General features: G+C 45.0%; 1 protein-coding gene and 1 long non-coding RNA gene across 8 annotated transcripts in view; one reads left to right on the top strand and one right to left on the bottom strand.

Moving 5' to 3' along the window:
- The window catches only part of IQSEC3 (IQ motif and Sec7 domain ArfGEF 3), a 105,602-nt gene that overhangs the window by 17,246 nt on the left and 67,745 nt on the right, over positions 1–20,611 (top strand). For all 7 annotated transcript variants that reach the window (XM_079141975.1, XM_079141970.1, XM_079141971.1 and 4 more), the window contains exon 2: positions 15,306–15,389. In XM_079141975.1, coding sequence (XP_078998101.1) covers positions 15,306–15,389 — 84 coding nt within the window. The remainder of the gene's footprint in view (positions 1–15,305; positions 15,390–20,611) is intronic.
- LOC306662375 lies at positions 2,467–5,916 on the bottom strand. The gene is made up of 3 exons (XR_013764102.1): positions 5,727–5,916; positions 3,273–3,430; positions 2,467–3,023 (listed from the first exon to the last, which is right to left on the bottom strand). It is a non-coding gene; the product is annotated as an uncharacterized lncRNA (long non-coding RNA).

Below are 20,611 nucleotides of genomic sequence, written 5' to 3' on the forward strand. Positions count from 1 at the left end.
TGTAGCTAAAGTGCTATTCTCAGGAGTCACATGAAAGCAATAACCTATTATACCCTGACATAGCTTTCCCTACTCTAGGGGGAGTCCCCCGTGGTGTGGAAAGTGCTTCCCCCAGGCAAAGTGTAGTCTGGGACACATACCAATATTCAGGGACAAAAAGGCTGGTGGCACCATGCCCATACAACAGTGGTTCATGTTGTTGCAGCTCTGAACTTGACCCTTGGCCCACTCATCTCTGTCATGCAAGGCAGGAATGGGCTAGAGGACTGGCAGAATGCCACGCACATGTAGCTGCAAGATGGATGGTTTTTAGGTCAGCATGGGGCATCAAATCCCTCCAGAGCCCACATGATTAGAAGTGTTCACATAGAGGACGAAACATCCTTGGCCTCAGCCCTGTGTGTGTGCACATATGCACACACACACACTGTTGTATATATATAAAAAAATGTGTGTGTATGTATCTGTGCATGCAAGGGTGAGTGTGTGTGAAGGCACATGTATGTACATGTATGTGGGCAGACTTGTGCATGCATAGGAGAGTTTATATTGAGTGTAAGACTGGGAGTTCATTTAGGACCTATGTTCATTTTTATGAGTATGCCGAATGTGTGCTTGACATAAAGTATGTATGTTAAAGAATGTACGTGTGGATGTGCTGGGCACAAAGGGGCATGTGTGTATGCTTGTATGTGGGAATCTTTGCACATCCAATAATGAACACGTATGCTGAGTGTTAGAATTCAGCTGATTTACTGGAAGTAAACAGGTGTTTTTGTGGGTATGTGAGTTGGGTGGATACCATAAGCACAGGTTAATGGAAGCTATGGGATGGGGTTGGCTGAATGAGGTTTGATTTCTGTCTAATTTTAAGAGCCTGAGTGTGCTATGAAAGCAAGACTCCTGCATCCACAACTCAGAGACCATCTCCTCTGCAGATGCTGAGGGAGGAGGTGTAGTGAGTGTGGGACCCAGAGGCAAGTGCAGCAGTTAAAGGGGAATGGAGGTCATCATACCTCCCTTAGCCTTAGTTTCCCATCACTCAAATGGCATTAATACGATAATAATGATAGTAACTAATAGATATGTTATTAATTATATTATTATGGATACATTATTAAACACAAGATTCTTCTTGGGGCATTCAAAAGTGGCTTGTAAACCAGAAAGTCCGCACAAATACAATCATTATTCATCAAGACTTGCTCTCACCATTCCTGGTAAAGCAGTGCCACTCATGGTCCGCTAAAGATGGGTTAGTACACAGTGTGCACATGCCGTGTGCTGCTCAGGCCTTGAGTAGTAAAGACTTGGTGCAAAGCAGCCTCTGGGGCTGGCATGGGCCTGATGGCCTTGATCTGTCCTCTCAAGCCAGCTTCACTCAACAGCCAGGCTGAAGTCTGCCAGGTAATAAAGAGGCCTCTTATGAGGGAAACTGGCAAGATGCAGTGACAGCCCAGCTCTGTAATTCATGCTGTGCTGCCCAGTCTGGCACCAGGAGCCCTCCTGGCTCCCTACAAAGAGTGCTAGGGTTCAGTCAAACTCGTTTGGAGTTGGACAACTACATGGTTCCAGGCTTGTTGGGCAAGAAGGAGAGGGGGAAGCATGGAGCTGGAGGGCTGGGAAGGAGCACTGATTGTGCCTGGAATGGGCTGCATGGTGAGTATGGAAGGAGGAGGGGGCTGGGGACCCCTGACAGTCATGTTACAGACTGGGTTTTCTCCCCAAAGACTGCCAAGCTCATGCCAAGGCTGTGTGATACTAAATAAGTATCTTGGTCTCTCTGAGTCTCCTCTTTCATAAAATGAGGATTACAATTGAGGTGATGTGTGGAAGGTGCTTGTACACTGCTCTGACCATGAGGATGAGTAGGTCAGTGTTTCTGTGGTGTGTACTCATGCTTTTGTTTGCAGGCATGTGAGTGTTTCATGTATGTGCATATCTGATTCTCCATTTCTCCCCAGCACCCTCAGGAATAGGAACTTACTTATGCATTCTGTCTACAAACAGTATCTGCTCTATGCCATATACCATGCCATGTCCTGTACTAGATGTAAAGATGAATTGGTCACAGAAGTGTTCCGGAAAACGCATTCCAGTATAGAGAGACATGACATGCATATGAACAGTCATCCAGCATAGAAAAACTTGATGTTGCAGCCTGTTAGTACGTCAAGGATGCCACCAAGGGAGCTCAGAGTTAAGTGCTCTGGCCCAGGTAGGGTCAGAGGCCAGCAGAGCTTGGAGGATAGGCCCAAGGACAAACTAGGGAAGACTTTCCAGGAGAGATGCCCAGCCCTGATCCCACAGGTAGTCAGAATTTGGATGTCTGGAGTTTGGAGGAGCCTGGAATCCCTGACTGAGGCTTCCATCACCCTTGGTCTGTTTCTTAATTGTAAAATAGGGATATGGATCCAGGTTCTGCTGTTCCCACATCATTATTGCAAGATTTTTGAGTTTGTAGCCCCAGGCCTGGGAGAAGTAATTGAGTCTGGAAGCAAAAAGTGCTAACTAATTGGGCCAGGCACAATACTAAACACTTTAGATACATTAATTCATTTACTTGTCATAAAAACACTTTGAGGTAGATGATGATGATGATGATGATGATGATGATGATGATAGTGATGATGATGAAAATAATATGCTATTAGTGTCCTATTTTACATGTAAGGACACTGTTCAGGTAGGTCAAGCTACTAAACAGAAAGTGGCAAAACAAACTTTGAACTCAGGACTGCCCGAATCCATATCAGGGCATGCCTGGGTACAGATATTTTCTTTCATGCTTGCTATGCGCTACACTTTGTGCTAAGCACCAAAAGGGTTATCTTGTTTGACTTCCACAATAGCCTGATGACATCACTTCTTTGTGGCCTTACCTTTCATAAGAAAGAAACTGAGGCTGAAGAAGCTCAGATAATCTGTCTGTGAATCCACAGTCATTGCAGTGGGAAGATGAGACCTGAATGCAGGCCTTCCTGAGTCCACAGCCTGCTGGCTTCCTGGAACCCTGCCATTTTCTGTGGTTTGAGAAGAGGCCTCAGTGAAATTCCTTCCCCAGAGACTTTGTGGTTCCTCCATGGACTCCAAATGGAGGCGCTCTAGGGCCAGAGGCACAACCACAGAGTGCTATGAAAGCTTGAACAAACCAACCCCAAACTTAGTGTCATAAAGCCACTCCCAAACTTAAAATACAGTTAAGCATCTGTTTTGCTAAGAAATCTGCAATTGGGACAGGGCTCATTAGGGGTAGTTCCTTCCTGCTCTACCTGGCATGAGCTAGAGTGTCCTGAATAAGGCTGAAAGACTTATTCTTTAGGATGGTCACCAAATGGCTGGCAGTTTGGTGTTTATTGTTGGTTGCTTTCTCCAAAATTCTCTCCATAGAGTTGTTGAGACTTCCTCCCAGCATGGCAACTGATTTCTTCTTATTTCCATAAAAAAAAAAAAAAAAAAAAAGAAGAAGGAGGGCAGATAACTTTTCTGGAAATCAAGAGAAGAGGTGTTTCAGGAAGGAGGTTTTGGCTAACAAAAACTATAGGGAAGTCAAATTAACTAGGAACTTGGGTCTAGCAGTCAGGAAGACATTGGGCACGTCCCTGGGGAAAGTTCTGTTGGAGGCCTTGGGGAAGAACCCAGGTAATGGCCAGTTGGTTGACGATAAAAGTGAAAGGAAACTCCTGCAAGTGGTAACTCTTTCTGGAAGTGACTGAGGAAGGATGGAGAGAGTCATAATCAGGGGAGAAGAGTTGTGGGGAAAGAATATTTTTTAGAATGATTTGAGCGTGTTTACATGCCTATAAGAATAACATTATTGAAGAGGGAGGAAATGGGATGAAAACAGGATGGGGCATGGAAAGACATGAACACCTCTCTCTCAAGGTCAAGGGAGAGAAGCAAGGGTAGCCCGAAGTCAGACATATTAACAATAGCCTCCACTTATTAAGCTAAGTTGTATTGTAAGTGCTTTATGTATTATAATTCATTTCATCCTCATACAATCCTTTAAAGAAGTTCAGTGGTTCAGACGTGGTTTCTTCCCATCAAAACTCATGTCAAAGCTTGGTTCCCAAATGAAATAGTATTGAAAGGAGGTGAAACCCTAAAGAGGTGGAGCCTAGCAGGCAGGATCATGCCCACCCTCCTAAAGGAATTAAAGCTGCTCTCAGAGAACTGAATTAGATCCCATAAGTTCCTGTGAGAGCTGGCTGTTATAAAAGAGTTAGTTTGGCCCCTTCCTTCTCTCTTGCCCTCTCACCATGTGAGCTGTATCTTGAATGCACTCCTGTCATGGGAATGTCATCCACCATCTTTGACTGTATTTGGGAGGCTCTCACCAGAACAGGTGCCATGCTATTTGCACTTTCTGATCACCAGAGTCATGAGTCAAATTAACTTCTTTTCTTTATACATTACCCAGCATTGGAAATTTAATTATAGTGACACAAAATGTGAAATAGACCCCTTTTGAAATTAAAATTTCCAGTCAAGGAATGGGAGTGTGGGAGGGAGGAAGTACTGGAAAGTGATATTGGCCAAATTATATTGTATTGGGTATTGTATGAGTGTAAAAATATATAACAACAAATTCCATAAATATGTAAAACAATACTGCACCAATAAAAAATGTGGTAATAAAAGAATTTCTAGGCTGGGGCTGTGGCTCAGTGGTAGAGCACTTGCCTGGCATGTGTGAGACACTGCGTTCAATTCTCAGCACCACATAGAAATAAATAAACAAAATAAAGGTCTGTTAACAACTAAAAAATATTTTTAAAAAAAGAATTTCTACTTGAAAATTCAGAAAAATATTAAAAACTCCAAGTTGTTTTAACTTCTATACTTCCTCTTACTGAGGATGGTGGCTGAGGGGCTTCCCCTTGTCCCTCACAGGTACCCAGGGGAATCTAAGACTGTGACGTGTTTCTAATCACCTGGCTTTTTTTCCCCTATAAATCAAATTGCTTCTGTGGGACTGGCAAAGAAGCAATCTAGTTGCTTCTCCACAGTTTGATCAAACTGCATAAAATTTATGTTTCCTTTTTCATCATTTGCCAATTTCTTATGCAGTTGAATTAAGTTAGCTGGGATCCAGGCAGTTTCCCTGGCTAGACTGCTGATAACAAATGGACATCCATTTCATCCTCATACAACCCTTTTGAGAAATTTAAATATGATTAGTCCTGTCAAAACGTGCATCAAAGCTCCATTCTCAATGTCCCTTTTGAAAGGTGTGGGACATTTCATTCCATTTTTCAGATGGGAAATGGAGGCAGAGAAGTTAGGAAGGATTACTCAAGAAGGTTTCCTACAAGCAGTGAGGAAAGGAGGAATAGAACACTGAACTTGGCTGGACAATTTGAATATCAACAGGCTGATAGTTTCTGTCATATGCACCCCAGCTGCTGGAACAGCTATAAACATGAACCTCATTAACTGTCAGATTGCACCACTGAGCAAAGGAAATCCAGACCTGAAGGAGGAGATGGGGGACCCAGGAGAAGGAAGTCAAGAGGGTATCCTGGTAGGGCTCTGTTTGCAAGCAAGCTATGGTTGCTGAGTTCCTCAGTGGCAGAGACTAATAATATCAACAATCGTCATTATAAGATTTTGCATCTGTTCAGGGTTTATTATGTTTCTCTCAAGGTAGTTTCACATTTGCAGTCTTACCGAATCCCCACAACTCAACAAGATAAACAAAGCAAGACAGGAACCTCATTTACCATGACCTTACCCTCCTGAGGCAGAGCAGCAGAATGGGGCCAGGTTTCATTCTTCAGCCCAGAGCTATTTCTGACACACCTCCTGGGCACTCCCGCTCAGCCCAGGCCCTGTTTCCCCAATTCAACCATCCACATCCCCAATTTTCTCATTGTCCTAGTTTCTGGCCCCCTGCACTCTGTTGGCTCAGTGATGAGCCATCTGGTCTCTGAAAATACAATCTAGCAGTTGAAAGAAGGAAAAACACAGTGTCTTTCTGCTACTTGGAAGGGGGTTAATAATTAGGTGATTCAGGGGCAAAGGGTGGAGGGAAGTTGAGAAAGAACTGATTCTAAAGCCTCTTGAAGTAGTAAGAAGTGAGAAGGGAAAGAGAAAAATTTTGGTCTTTTTGTTTTTCAATAAGTTGTGTTAAGGTACAGGACAAACAATAAAAGTCACCTATTTTCAGGGTATAGTGTGATGAGTTCTGATGGATGTCTGTAGCTACATAACCACTATCTTAATCAAGATAAAGAACATTTCCATCACCCCAAATGAATCCTTCTTCCCTTTTGCCATTAATCTCTTCCCTCCCAAGCTGCTGAAACTTACTTTATGTCACTATAATTTTGCCTTTTCTAGAACATCATATAAATGTAGTCTTTTGAGTCTAAATCTCTTCACTTAGTATAATACTTAATGAAATTCATCCATGTTGGGATAGGTAAGATGGTTCCCTTTCATTGCTGAATAGCACATATTTCATTGTTCAGATACATTACAATTTGCTCATCTGTTTACCAGATCATGGGCATTTAAGTTGTTGCATTTGTTGTCCTACTCTGAACATTTGCTGCTATAAAGAGTTTTGTGTCATTATGTTTTTACTTATCTTGAGTAAATACCCAGTAATGAAATTGCAGGGGCATATGTCAAGTGTGCACCTAACTTTATAAGAAGATGCTGGGCTATTTTTCAAATTGTCGGACCATTTTTCATTCCCACAAGAAGTATATAAGAGTTCTAGGTGCTCCACATCCTTGTCAACACTCATTATTGTCAGGCTTAAATTTCAGTTCCTCTAGTGGGCGTGCAAAGGGGTTTCATTGTGGGTTTTAATTTGCCTGATGACAAATGGGACTGAATATCTTCTCGTGTGTTTATTTTTCTTTGATGAAGTGTCTGTTCATATTTGTTGTACATTTTCCTATCATGTGGCCTTTTCTTATTAGGTTATAAGAGTTATTCATTTTTCTTATCAGTGCCTTTCAAAGACAAAATTTGGTATTTGAAAATATTCTTGATGAAGTCTAGTTCAATTTATTTATTTATTTACTTATTTATTTTGCAGTGCCAGGAACAGAACCCAAGGATTTGTACATGCTAGGCAAACACTCCACCACTGAGCTATGCCCTCAGCCCTACTTATGCCAATTTTTTTTTCTTTTGTAGCTTGTGCTATAAAGAAATCTTTGCCTGTCCTAAAGTCACAGGTTATCTCCTATGTTTTCTTTGAGAAGTGTTATCTGTTATTTTACTTTATGATCTATTTTGTGTTTTTTTCTATATTGTGCAAGGCAAGGATATAGATATCCAATTTTTTTTTTTTTGCATATAGATATCCAATTGTTTCAGCACTATTTGTTAAAAAGATTCACATTCCCTTTTGAATTATCTTGGCACTCTTACTAGATATCAATTGATGACATACATGCTAGTCTGTGTGTTGCCTTTTATTTGCTTCAATCAATCCATATGTCTATTCTCTTGCCAACATCACACTTTTTTTTTTTTTTTTTTTTTTTTGGTGGTGCTGGGGATGAAACCAGGTCCTCATGCATTGGCAAATGCTCTACCACTAAGCTATACCCCTAGCACCACACTATCTTAATTAAGGCAAGTCTATTTTAAGTCTCAAGGGCACAAAGTAGTTTTGGCTATTCAGCCACCCCATATTCCTAGGAAGAAGAAAACCTTCAGAAAATAATAAATATATACTTCTTCCTATTTATCATGTTTAGATTAGAAAAGCTTCCTGGAGGAGGTGAGAAAATTAAGAGAAAAGTGAAAAGAAAGAAATTCAGTTTCTAGGCTTTACCCACTATTGAGGGTGCTGTTAAGGTTGGGGTTGGGGATGTGACCGGAAGTGGTTTTATGGTTTCTCCCTTTCCTCGAAATTCAAGGCAGCTCCTTTAGAGAGGTTCCCTGGATGTTTCCTTTCAAAGTCTAGGGGGAAAGTCTTGCTTGGTAAAGCAAGTCTCCAGCTTGGTGAAGGGGTGGATAAGGGATCCTCCTTCAAAGTTGCCCCACTGAGATTCTTGGGTTTTCTTCTTTTATTTTCCTGTTGAGAGCTCCCCTCCCAACCTCTCTGCCCCATTCCCCCACTGCACTACTGCACACTTCCTCAGGTCTAAACCACTCTCCTTTTTTTATGGCCATGCCGTGGAATCCTGAGGCTCAAACAAAATACAGATGTGGGATGTCATAGGTTCATAGCCTCTCATAATTACAATGTTCCTTCTTCTTCTAACCAGCCAGCTGGTCCCTTAGGTTCCCCTACTTTCCCTAACAGTGCCCCTCCCTCAGCTTGCTCGTTCTTTAGAAACAGGGTCCTCTTCTCATTCAGCCTCAGCTTTCCTCCTCCTTCTGGTTCCCACTGCTTCTTTGCAGATCCTTCGCTTCTATCTTGCTGGGTGATGCCTTCAAATTCCCAGAGTCAGTCACTCTGCTGGCCCAGGAATATGGCAGCCTTCTGCTCTGCTCTTCTCTCACTCCACGCTCCTTCCCAACCCAGACTCAGCATAACCAGGGACTCACAAATACCCAGCAAATGTAACTGTGCATCATAAAGTTAAAGGCCATGCAGGTGAACCTTTTATTCATTCACTTTCCTGATACAGCTGTTCCCTTCCATCTGTTCAAATGACAGGATTTTCAGCAAAAGTGTTCCATATCAATGTCCACAGACTGCCTCACATCCAGGGATCACCACCTCTGTCCACAGTCCAGTCCACAACCCCCTCAGACTCATCAATTTGGGAGACCTGGGATGCTGAAGCCTAGGAGGACTGAATGTGCCTAAAGATATGGGCCCTGGAATTAAGGGTCGGTAGAAGAATTGCTTTTGTTCTGGACCCCACAGCCTGGCTCATTTGGAACTCCAAGAGCCAAGGACTAAGAGTATGCCATGTTCCTTCTCAGGAAAGTTCCCTTTCATTGCCAATTTCTAGTGTCCTTCAGCCCCAGAACTCCTTGGGCTGTGAACCTCTCACATTACAATGTAAGTGATGCCATGGAACTGTGTGACATGGTGGCTTGGAGAAGCCCTTCCTGGGCTCTCATTGTTAGGCAGGTTGAGGGCTGTATAATTCCAAGGCCTAACTAACATCTGATGTCCCCCTACCACTACTCAAAGTGTGATGATTGCACCCAGCCTATGGGGACTGTTCTTCTTTCTTTACTTCTCCATTAGCAATGGCTCCTTGGTACTCTGCTTAAATGTCCAGCATCTTAGGGATTTGCTTGAACTCTTACTCTGCACCAGGCCTCAGTTTTCACCACAATGAAATGGGGATGAAGAGATGTTGTGTATCACCATCTGCCCTAATGATGAATTAGGTATGTAGAACATCTTTCCAGCAGGAAGTTCTGCAAGCAGCTGGTTCTTGCTATATTGAGGGGACAGTTCTGCTTCTGGGTACTCACAAAATGCAGCAGTGTTTGACTTCGAGGATGTATGAAGCATCACTGGTGGAAGAAAGAATTCTGTCTTCCTTTCTGTCATTTGAACTGATGGAAGGGAAGAACTGGATCAGGAAAGTGAATGAATAAAAGGTTCACCTGCATGGCCTTTAACTTTATGATGCACAGTTACATTTGCTGGGTATTTGCTCCCCTTAAAAGCCCTGCAGGGTACAGATGTTGCTATTATCCTAGTTTCACTGGTGAGAAAACTGAAGCTTCGAAAGATAAGGGACTTAAACGAACACACGCAGGGGGCATGATCCATTTGTGGGGAACTGGGGCACGTGGTATCCATTCCACAAGCTTTCCTGGAATGAGGCAGTGGCAAGACCTCAGGTTGGCCCTCCTGCTGGGAAAAAGGTTTACTCTAGTTTTTATAGACAGAGAAGGTTGTACCCTTGGTCTCTGACCTCAAACATGGACAGGCCATGATGGTCCACCAGCCCTAGGCTGTTGCCACCCCAGGGACCTGTCTCCTCCCTCCTGTCCTCTGTGCTTCTTCCCAGTCTCTGATGTCCAGTGTCCATCTGTTGTGGTGGCAACTTCCAGAGAGAATGGGAAAAAGGAGAGGAAGGGCCATGTCACTGAGACTAGAGATTCAGGCAGAAGCTCAAGTGCCATGTCAGGAAAAACTTTAGACTCAAGACAGAGAAGGACAAATGAGGCCCTGATCCCTCAGTTCACACTGTCTTTGTGGCCTCTTCTACAGCTTCAATCAAACAGGGACTTTGACCTTTATCAACGCATCAGACACTAAGGCACTGAGCTGGGCACTGGGGACTCCCCGCCCAGGTTTAGAGAATGAGGATGTTAATGCCCACTGGCCACAAAGCCTTATGAAGAGGAGTAAAGGACATGATCCTTGAAAGCAGACTGCCCACTGCCAGGTTCATCTCTGCTACTAAATAGCTGTGTGATTTTGGGCAAGTCACTTACCTCCTCTGAGACTTTATTTTCTCATTTGTACAAAAGGGAATGATAACACATACCACAAGTGAGGTAATGAATGTGAACGTTCGTTTATTTTATCAGTGGTTCACAAACTCACTGTGCCTCAGTTTCCTCATTTCCAGAGTGATGAGGAAGATGCCGAATTTTTGTTGGATTTTTTGGGGGGAAGGGATACTGGGGACTGAACCCAGGGGTACACTTATCTGTATCTCCAGCCCTTTTACTTTTGAGAGGTTCTCGATAAGGTGCCAAGGCTGCCTCAAACCTGAGATCCTCCTGCCTCAGCCTCCCAAGTAGATTACAGACATACACCACTGCACCTGGCTGATGTTAGGGTTTTGTGAGAATAATAAGTTAGTATCTGTAAAGTGCTTAAAACCATATGTGCCACATTGTCAACACTATTAAGTTCTAAGACACAATCAGTATTTTCCTTCTCATTTTATCATCTATTTCTATCAACTAAACTTCAGACTTTGTAGTTCCTGTTTTTCCACTAATGTCATCTTTCTGCTCCAGGATATCCATCCATCCAGGACACCACATTGCAGTTGCCATGTCTCCTAGGTCTCTTCTGGTCTCTGTTGCTTTCAAGCTCTTAACAATTTGAGGAGTGTCAGTCAGGTGTTTTGTGGAGTGTCCCCAATATAGAACCTAAATCGTCTGCCAGTTTTCCCAGTTAGACTGGGGCTAGGGGCTTTGGAGAGGAATACCCAGAGGGTTTCTCATCACAACTCAAAATTGGTTTTTATGGGAATGAATTCTTCAGCTCCCTCTGCTTGGCTTTTCCCTCAGGGTGGAGGAAAGAGAAGTCTGCACAACTGAAGGAAAGCTTCAGCCAACTAAGCTGAAACATGCCCAGTCAGGGGACTTGGACCATGACCTTGGGCAGGGGAGGTGGTCAGAGGCGGACCAAGCAGGTCCAGAAATTCAGCATGGGCCAAACCCCAGGAGAAGGTCAGGGGATCCTAGTAGATCCCCTTGACCAGGCTGATAGGGGCTCAAGGGACAAGGTGTGGGCAGAGGAGTCACAGGGAAAGGACCAGGAGATGAAACACCCCTCTAGGCTGAACTGTTCTGAGGGGACCCACAGGCAGAAACCCCAACAAAGACTTTGTCCCCTATGTCACTGCCAGGCTGAGCCCAGGGACCTTCGGGCTTATGTTATCCACTGTATGAGCCAATGTAGCCAAAGATTAGTGGTAGTGGGGGAGGTCCCTTGGGACTTGCCCTCCATGTCTGGATAGAGAAGCAGCTCACAACCCTGGAAGGAAGCCTCTGGGAAATGCAGGCAGGATCAGAACAGAGCGCCCCCAGGCATCTCTGTGCTATCAGCGCTGTGACTGGCAAAACAGCTGTGTTTGTCTGTACTCTTGATGACTTTTGTCAGGAATTCCAGACCTGTCCTGGATACAGGGACAGCTGGTGGACTGGAACTAGGGGTACGGGTAAGGTATAGTGGGGCTTTATTCACATATCAGGGTTCATCTGCTCCTCCATTGTTTGGGCTCTGAGCTCTTCTGGTTCTTGCCCCTGTCTCCTCCTCTCTTCTTCCCCTTTTCCTCAGGTCAGAAAGCCTTGGGTGCTATCACAAGACCTTTTAGTTCCAGACAATCCTCCAAGGTTTCTGATTTGCCCTAGGAAACCAGGGCCGGAAAAGGGAGATGGGGGATGCTGGAAGACTGACCAAGGATGGACTAGTAGACACTCTAGGCATTCTAGGCATATTACTTCATCACACCAGACCTCAGTTTTCTCATCTATAAAATGAGGGATCAGAATCAGTTATTTTTAATGCCTTTTTATTATTATTTGTGTGTGTGTGTGTGTGTGTGTGTAGTGCTGGGGATGGAATTCAGGGCTTGATGCATACTGAGCACATGCTCTACCACTGAGCCACATCCCCAGCTCTTGCTCTTTTGAAATTTCATATGAATTGTATTAGTGATTAATCTATGGTCTATAGATTACATATAATCAAGAATCCAAATAATCTATTAAATTAAAAAATTCCAAGATAAAAATTGCTCATGATCCCATCCTGAAATGACATCAATATTTGTGTTGGTTTCTGATGCTTTCTAGTTCTTGTCCAAGTACATATTCAATTTTAATGTATTTCATAAATACAAATTTACATTTAACATTTTCAGTTATCATTACACAAAACACTGTTTTTCCTTTTGCTTTTCCTACCTCAACCTCCTTTTATTCCCCACTCTCCTACTGCTGCAATAAGCAAAGCTCACAGTTTAGTTTGCACTCATAAAATATAGTGTACTGATATAGTACCCATATAGCACATAGAATTCACATTTGAGGGGAGAGGGGTCATTGTTTATTTTATAAAATTGAGACCATGCTATATACATTTCTCTGCAAACTGCTTTTCTCATTTAGCCATATGTTGTAGAAATCCATTCAGGCCAAGATACAATGGTAACTGATGCTCTTTGATAGGTGTGTAATTCCATAGGATGAAGCTATTGCGATTTATTCAATCATTCTATGATTGATGGGCACTTGTGTTTTTTCTAGCTGTTTCTTTTTTCCCAAGTTAAAAAAAAATGCTGTCCTAAACATTTTGAATAATAATACATTTAGGAACAGATACTTGCATTTCTACAAGTATGAAATACCATAAGCAGAATTGCTGGATCAGAAGACATGTGTCCTGGGCTGGGGTTGTGGCTCAGTGGTAGAGGGCTCACCTAGCATGGGTAAGGCACTGGGTTCAATCCTCTGTACTACATAAAATAAAGGTATTGTGTCTACCCACAACTAAAAAGTAATTTTCTTAAAAAAAAAAAGAAGACATGTGTCTTTTTTAATTCCCCAAAACCAGTGTAAAAATTCACACCTATGCAAGTTGTGCAGGAAAGCCCCTGTCTCCCCACATCCTCACCAGCACTGATGAGCAGACTTTTTAATGTTTGCCAGCCTGCTTGATGAGCAATGGCATCTCAGTGCTGCTTTAATTTGCATTTTCCTGTTTACTAGCAACCTGGAGCATCTTTCCATATGTTTATTGGCATTCTGGATTTCCTCTTCTATCCATAGCTATTCACACCCTTTGCTCATTTTGTTTTCTCCTGGGTTTGTCTTTGCATTATGGATGTGTTGGAGCTCCATGTACGTTTAACTTGTCTTCTCTGGGATGTAATGCAAATATATTTTTCTAGTCTATTATTTTTCATTTGACTTAGTAGGGAATCTTTTTCCATACAACACGTTCTCATTCTATCTAGTCAGATATGTGTGTCTTTTTTCTTTGATGTGTGTGTGTGTGTGTGTGTGTGTGTGTGTGTGTGTGTGTGTAGTACTGGGAATGGAACCCAGGGCCTCACATATGCTAGGTCAGCATTGTACCACTGACCAATACCACCAGTCCTTTTTATTCATTTTGAGGCATGGTCTTGCAATGTTGCTGAAGCTGGCTTCAAACTTGCCATCCTCCTGCCTCAGCCTCCTGCGTAGGTGGGATTACAGGCATGTACCACTGTCCTGGGCTAGATATGTGTATCTTTCTTAATGACTTTTCAGATTCCTGTTTTGTTCTTAAAATCTCCCCAATGCATACACTGTAGTCCTAAATTTCCTTCTGAAATTTTTCTTGCTTTTTTTTTTTATTTAAACACACTGTCTCTGCAATTTACTTTGTCGAATTGAGGTATGCGCCAATGTTACTTTCTTCCAGTAGGATAGCCAAACTCAGTGTTTCCAATCTCGGAGTCTAGGGGCTAGAAGGTACCTAGGAGGCAGCTATCAAAATTGGGGTTGAGGGTAGGGTGTCAGGTTCCCTGTTCCCCAACCATGGAGCGATTCTGCATTTGTTGTTTTACAAAATAGGCTTTCAATGAAGATCTGATTTGGATAAAGTGTTCTAAAGTCTTAAGGAAGTCTGAAAACCCCTTTCAGATGATCTTTGGGAATCCTTCCGGACCTCATACTCTCTGACTCCATAACACCCAGGACAGCAACCATTTAGTAAAGAAGAAAAGGTGACAGGTCAATGGAACTTTATCCAGCAGTGATTCCAACATTAACACCCAAGTTGGCTTAACGTGCATATCAGAATCACAGCATTTCAGAAATAGAAGAGACCTTGGAAAATTATCTAATCTAGTGCCTCTCAATATTGGCTGCCTTTAGAATCATCTGGGAGTTTATAAAAAGTCCTGGTGCCCTGGACCCCTGCCAGACTACGTGATTCAGAATCCCTGAAAAACACTGGAAAATTATTTTTTAAAAATCTCCTGGTGAGTCTTATGCAGCTAGGGCTGAGAACCACTTCAGAGAGTTCAACTCTCTGAATTCAATAGTAAATATATTGAGAACCAGAAAAGGTGAATTCATATCACACAACTGGCCAGGTTTAGAGATGGTACTAAACAAGAATTTCCATCTCCTGGGTTGCCTTTCCCATCTACATCAAACAAATCCCCCATCAACACGTTGGACATTCCCACACGCAACAAAGGGCTCTGAGTGCTGCTGTGCACCTTTGCATATGAATCTGTGCATTCTGGGTGAATAGACTTAAGAACTTAGCAGGGAACAGGGTCATAAGAACTATGAGAAAAGATCAAGCAAGGCACATAGAAAATTCAGGGATAGGAGCTGACCACAGGGATGGAGGCATGGGATGAGGCTGAGTAGGTTGACCAGGGAGGTCAGGGAGACTCTGCATGGAGTTGGCATTTGAGTAGGGCCTGTGAGTGATTGAAAAAGACTTGGATGGATAGAGTCAATGCCAACATTTCCCCAGAGCAGCGTTTGGCCACCTCAGTATTACACAGGGGCTCAAAAGCCAGGAACAGGGAGCAGCAAGGGTTGCAGGCAGGAATGTCTAGGGATTCAGCCTGTCTTGGTTCTGCTCTGACCTTCTCCCTCTGCTCTGCCCACAGGAATGCGACCGTGCTGCATCAATTCTGCTGCCCAGCTGCTGATGCCGAGCAGAAGCCCTCCTGCTCTGACCTGGCCTCCCAAAGGTGGGACGTAGTGGCCCTTCTTCCCTTCCCCACCCCCATCTCCCTTCCTCTCAGAGCAGAGCACACAGCACTGTGCTATTTGGCCTCCTCTTGAGTCTTGTGTGATTTTGTTTGTTTGTTTTTATCTCTTTCCCTATCTTTCCACATCTCCTTTTATCCCCTGAACCCAGAAGAGCCATTCCCAACTTGTAGGATCATTATGTCCTGCCGTTCAAATTCCAAACCTATGCTCCTTCCTTCTAAACACGTTGTTATAAAATACAATTTTGCTAAACATCAAGGGATCGGACTTTGATTTTATATATAGATATGTACTTCACATGACAGTGAGTCTGGACGTAGTGGGTGCTCTACCCATTGACAGCACCTGCCCATCCTCTAGAGCAAAGATTTCATCTTTTTTTTTAATCTTTCTCCTTCCACAAAGGAGCCAAGGTCACTGACTTTAATTTTAGGGATTTCTCAACCCTCAGGGAGTTAGCCAACAACGGGAAGGAAAGGGGAGTGTTGGTGAGGCAGGGCTGGTGTCACTACCCGGAGCTCTGGTCTTCATTTTTTCTGGGTCATTGTTCTCCTCTGTCTCCTGCCTCCCTTCTCTGTAGCACTCTGCTAGCTCATCATGCCCTCATGCCCTGTCCTCCCTCCACGCTCCTAACTTTCCATCCTCGTGTTTCTCTATCTCCCTTTTTCTCTGCCCAAGTCAGTGTCCCTTTCCATGGCACCTTGATCTACTCTCAGTCCTTCTTGCTTTGTTTTCGTCTCTTCTTCACGAGTTTTTCTGCCTCATTTCTTTTTCCTTGACTTGTTCTTTACTTTGCTTGGATTCTGGCCTGAAATGGGCCCTGTTACCAGCTTCCTGATGCAGGAATGACTTTGGGCAAGTTATTTAACTCCCCTGGGTTTCCTCGTCTGTGTAGTGTTGCGGGGAGAGGGCTGGCTGGCCTATCAAGAAAGTAGCATTTACATAGAAACTAACTGACCTCCCAGTGGCCCAGTGAGGTCAGACAAGGCAGGTTATTGTCTCTATATTATGTGAGAGGAAGGTCAGGGTCAGAAGACTCAGGGTCTTGTCCCCAGGAACTTAGAGCCTGCCCTTGAACTTAGAGCATTTAGCTCCTGATGTTCTCACCATTTTCATGTTTAAGATTCAGTAAGTCTATGATCTCTCCCTCTTTATTCCATAGGAAATAACTAGAAAGTTATCAGAAGTGGTACTGTTGGCCCTGGGGTACAGACACTGACTCCCCTGAAATTCACTCTTCCTCCAGGATGGAAGAGACACATCCCCCTCAAGGGGAAATCAGCGAAGGTCAGAGAAAGAGACAGGACTCTGACAGGGACTATGGGAGGTGGGCCCAAAAAGAGGGGGCATACATTTAGAGTCCTTAAATCTAAGACTGAGGAAGAGATGGGACTCCCTGAGACTAACCAAGTTGGAGGATGGGAGGCCAAAGGGAAGGACCAGATGCTGTGCCAATGCTTTGGGTAGTCTCCTGGTCAAGTTTTGGGTCAAACCCAGGGACATGAAGATAAACAAGTCCCACCCACTTGGATCCTTGGGAAGCCCCCATCTAGTAAAAATGACTCACCTGGAAATTAGAGGGAAGAAGAGAAGTGGGAGAATGAAATAGTAGAAGAGAAGAGGAACAAAGACAAAGAGTGGAGCTCTGGCAGGAGGGTGGCATGGGAGGAAGAGGCAGAAGGGCCCTGGCTCCTTCCTGTGGGCTGTCACTGCTCAGACACGTGGCCTAAGTCTCCTTCCTAAAAATTTACTTCCTTGGCAGAGGAGGAGGAGTTTGCCCCCCAACCCACCCCCTGCCCCATCAGTTTAACTCAACTCAATGAACATTTTCTTGATGCTAAGGAAGCCCCAGGCTTCAGTGAGATTGAATACCTTCCACCCTCCGGAAGCTCGGCCTGGGCAGAGGCAAGCAACAGAGAGCCTCCCTTGAGTTTGTCATGGTCCTTTCTCCAGTTCACTCCTACCCTTCCAGTTCTTCCATGTGCCAGCTTCCTCTACCTGCCTGCAGCCTTGGAAAAGGTAGGCATATGGGGATAGGCAGGGGAGAAGTGCTGCCCTTTGGAGACACTCCAAAAGTTTGGGGTGGATGCTAGGAAATCTATTACCTTAGTTCCCAAAAGGTTCTTTGTTTGTCTTCCCCTTAGATGTGCAGACACTGAGGTTGGGGGCTGGAGGGGCTCTGGCAAAGGACCTGGGGAGGTGGGAGATGCTCTGGATTGTTCATGGAAGGGCCTGTAAGCCCTGCCCACTGCAGCCCTCCCCTCTATGTGGGGCAGTTATACCAGCCCTCAAGATGACCCAGGGCTTTAACTGCTGTTTCTGGTTCCCAGTTATTCCAAGTCGTCTTGTTTGTCTGTCTGGTTTGTAGTTTCCTAGAAACTGTTTTTGTCTGTCTGTCTGTCTGTCTGTCTGTCTGTCTGTCTGATGTCAGTTTCTTCCCTTCTTGGGAAGAGGACCCCTGGACGTTTTCTGAACAACCCAACAGCACGTGTGTCAGTTGGTCTGTCTATTCTTGGCTTCTCTGGGGGAATTCCATCCTAAGGAAAGTTTTCTCCCATCAGACTCCTGCTCCATCCCTGCTCCCAACCCTATCAATGACCCTTCACCACCCTTTCTCCCTTGTCCTGTACCAGGTGTCCCACCTCCAGACAGGGTGGTCCAAACTTCCCCAAGGAGTTCATCAAGACGGTGGGGTGCTAAAGCAAGTATAAGTGGGTCACAGAGCCCTCTCGGCATCCCCTAGAATCGTGAGACAAGCCAGGCTTCTCCTACCAGTCATTCTAGTTTCCTACCAGCTCAGCCAACCTCCAGCTGGGTCATAGCCTCCTCTGAGGATTTCTAGGGATAAACCAATTGATCTCTACAGTAGACCACTATAGGGAATCCCAAACCAATCAATCAGATCTCAGGGCCTTTGCTATGTGGATTCAGGCAGTCAGGGGAGCGCTTTCACTTTCTCTTCCTCTGCACGCTGGTTAAGGCTAAGGTCAGTGCAAGTTTACCCAGGTATCTGTCCCCTCCCTGCCCCCACTTTAGGCTGTGTTATCCCTTGGGAATAGCTTACCTATCTGATGAGCTGCTTTACCCTCAGCATGGAGGAAAGACACCGGAACCTAGAGAGACCCTCATGCTCCCAAAGAGGCAGAGAAGTCTCAACCTAGTGGAGGCTAGGGTGGCTAGGGAGGCTAGGGAGTATGGGACAGTCTTCCCCAGCAACCTGCTGAGCAGCAGTTGGGGGTTGATTCAGAAGAAACTCTTTATCTGCCAGGGAGAGATGTCCCTGGCATGGGAAACTGAGCAAGTCTGGAAGGGGAGGCCGAAGGTGGGCATCAGGTACAACAGAGCATTTGTGGGCTGATGACTGGCTTTGAGGCTGGACCACCAGGTAGGATTATCATGGGCTCCATTGAGCCTGGTTCCCCATACACCCCTGCAAACAACCCATGACTGCAGAGTAATTATCCCTCAGGTGGGAGCTGGGAGATGGGACCCCTTGCAGCAGGCCAGGGGGCAGAAACCGCCTGCCAGGTTCTTTCTCCCCAGGGGTTGGGGAGCTAGTGGGTCCCCTTCTGCACCTCCTCCCCTGGTGATAGCTAATGACAGGGCTTTATTCTGGGGAATTGAATAGGCTTGTAATTGCAGCCCTACTTTTGATACTGCAGGCTCCCCTCCCTTTCAGGCTCTCAGTGACATTCAGAACAATGACCAGGGAGCTGGCCAGCCGCCTCCCAGCATCCAGCAGAATTGCAGCCCATTTGTCTCCGTGGGTGGTAATGGGGCTGAGATGAGGAAGATTGGCTTCTATTAGAGTAGTGGGAGGAGGCGGCAGGAGGAGGGGGCGGGGCAGGGGAGGCGCCAGGGAGCACACAGAGCAACTAACCCCTAGTCTGGGGAGAAAGAGGAGACCCGGAGGCTGAGGGTCTAGCTCCCTTCCTTCTGGTGCTAGCTTTTTCCTTTCATTCCCCACCCTTCCTCCAGAATGGAAGAGACACTAATATGTATTGAGCATGCCAGGATCGCTGTGCTAAGCACCCTCCATATTTTATCTCCCTTCATTCTGTGAGATAGATGTGATTCTACTGTACAGATAAGAGATGTGGGATGGAGAGACGCTGGGTATCTTGACAGAGGGACCACTGCTAATCGGATCTGGAGCTGGAAGTTGAACCCAGATCTAATTTCAAAATGCAACCTCTTTCTGCAGAGCTGCTGTTGGATATTTTTTAAGAGCTCAAGAGAAATCCTTCCGGCCATTTCTTTTGGTTTCAGATAACATCTATTTCCTCTGATTATTAGTTAAACATGCTAGTTGTTGGAAATGTGGAAAACACAAAAATATAAAGAGGAAAATAAAAATTGACTCCATTCATATAGAATTAACTACAGTTAATATTTGAGGATGCAAACTTTCAGTGTTTTATTTTTCTATGCATTGGGTTTTACATTTTCCCAGCACTTAAACAAAAAAAAAAGATTTTGTGGTCTGCATTTTCCACTTAGTATACTTTATCAGTTTGGAGAACTCTGGCTTGAACAGTTCCTCTTGGGCCCCCACTGGCCCTAGTGGCACACCCAGCTCACATCCTCGCCTGCTAACCAGCCGGCAGAGTGATGTCTGCAGTGTGGCTCCAGGCTCTGCTGGCGGCTGCAGCCACTTGATACCCTTAAGGAAAGGGCATCCTTCCAAGAATGGCTGTCGGAGAGCCCGGCATTAGCATGGCCAGAGCATTCATCCCTCCTCTCCTCTCCTTGACTCACCCCGCTGGCTGCGATGGGCCTGAAGCATGATCAATGGACCAGCCAGTGTTTACTCAGCGATTACGGAGCAATTAAATTCTCAATCGATACAGTTTAGTCCTCAAACAGCTGGGCTGGGGCGCTTCTGCGTCACCTGCCTGCTCCATTAGTCACTCTGAGGCTTGGAGGCTGCTGGGAAACCCACTTCACCCTGGAGTAGAGTGGCCAAGTGGGTGGCTCCAACCTGATCCCACGTCTCTTCCCTAGAGGAGCATGGAAAAGCCCTTAGCTTCCTTCAAAGGGCCTGAGAAGCAGGCTCCCCAGCCTGCCTGGCCCTAGGGTTCTGGAGTCTTTACATCCTCACATTAGGAAGGAGTCCAGTGGCAGGGGAGGCCAGGGGAAGTGTTTGTCTCCTTTGGAGAGGCTGGGAGGTTGTGACTGAACCAGGAGGCTGTGAAGATGC

The sequence above is a fragment of the Sciurus vulgaris genome, assembly GCF_902686455.1.
Source record: "Sciurus vulgaris genome assembly, chromosome: 5".
NCBI classification, from domain to species: domain Eukaryota; kingdom Metazoa; phylum Chordata; class Mammalia; order Rodentia; family Sciuridae; genus Sciurus; species Sciurus vulgaris.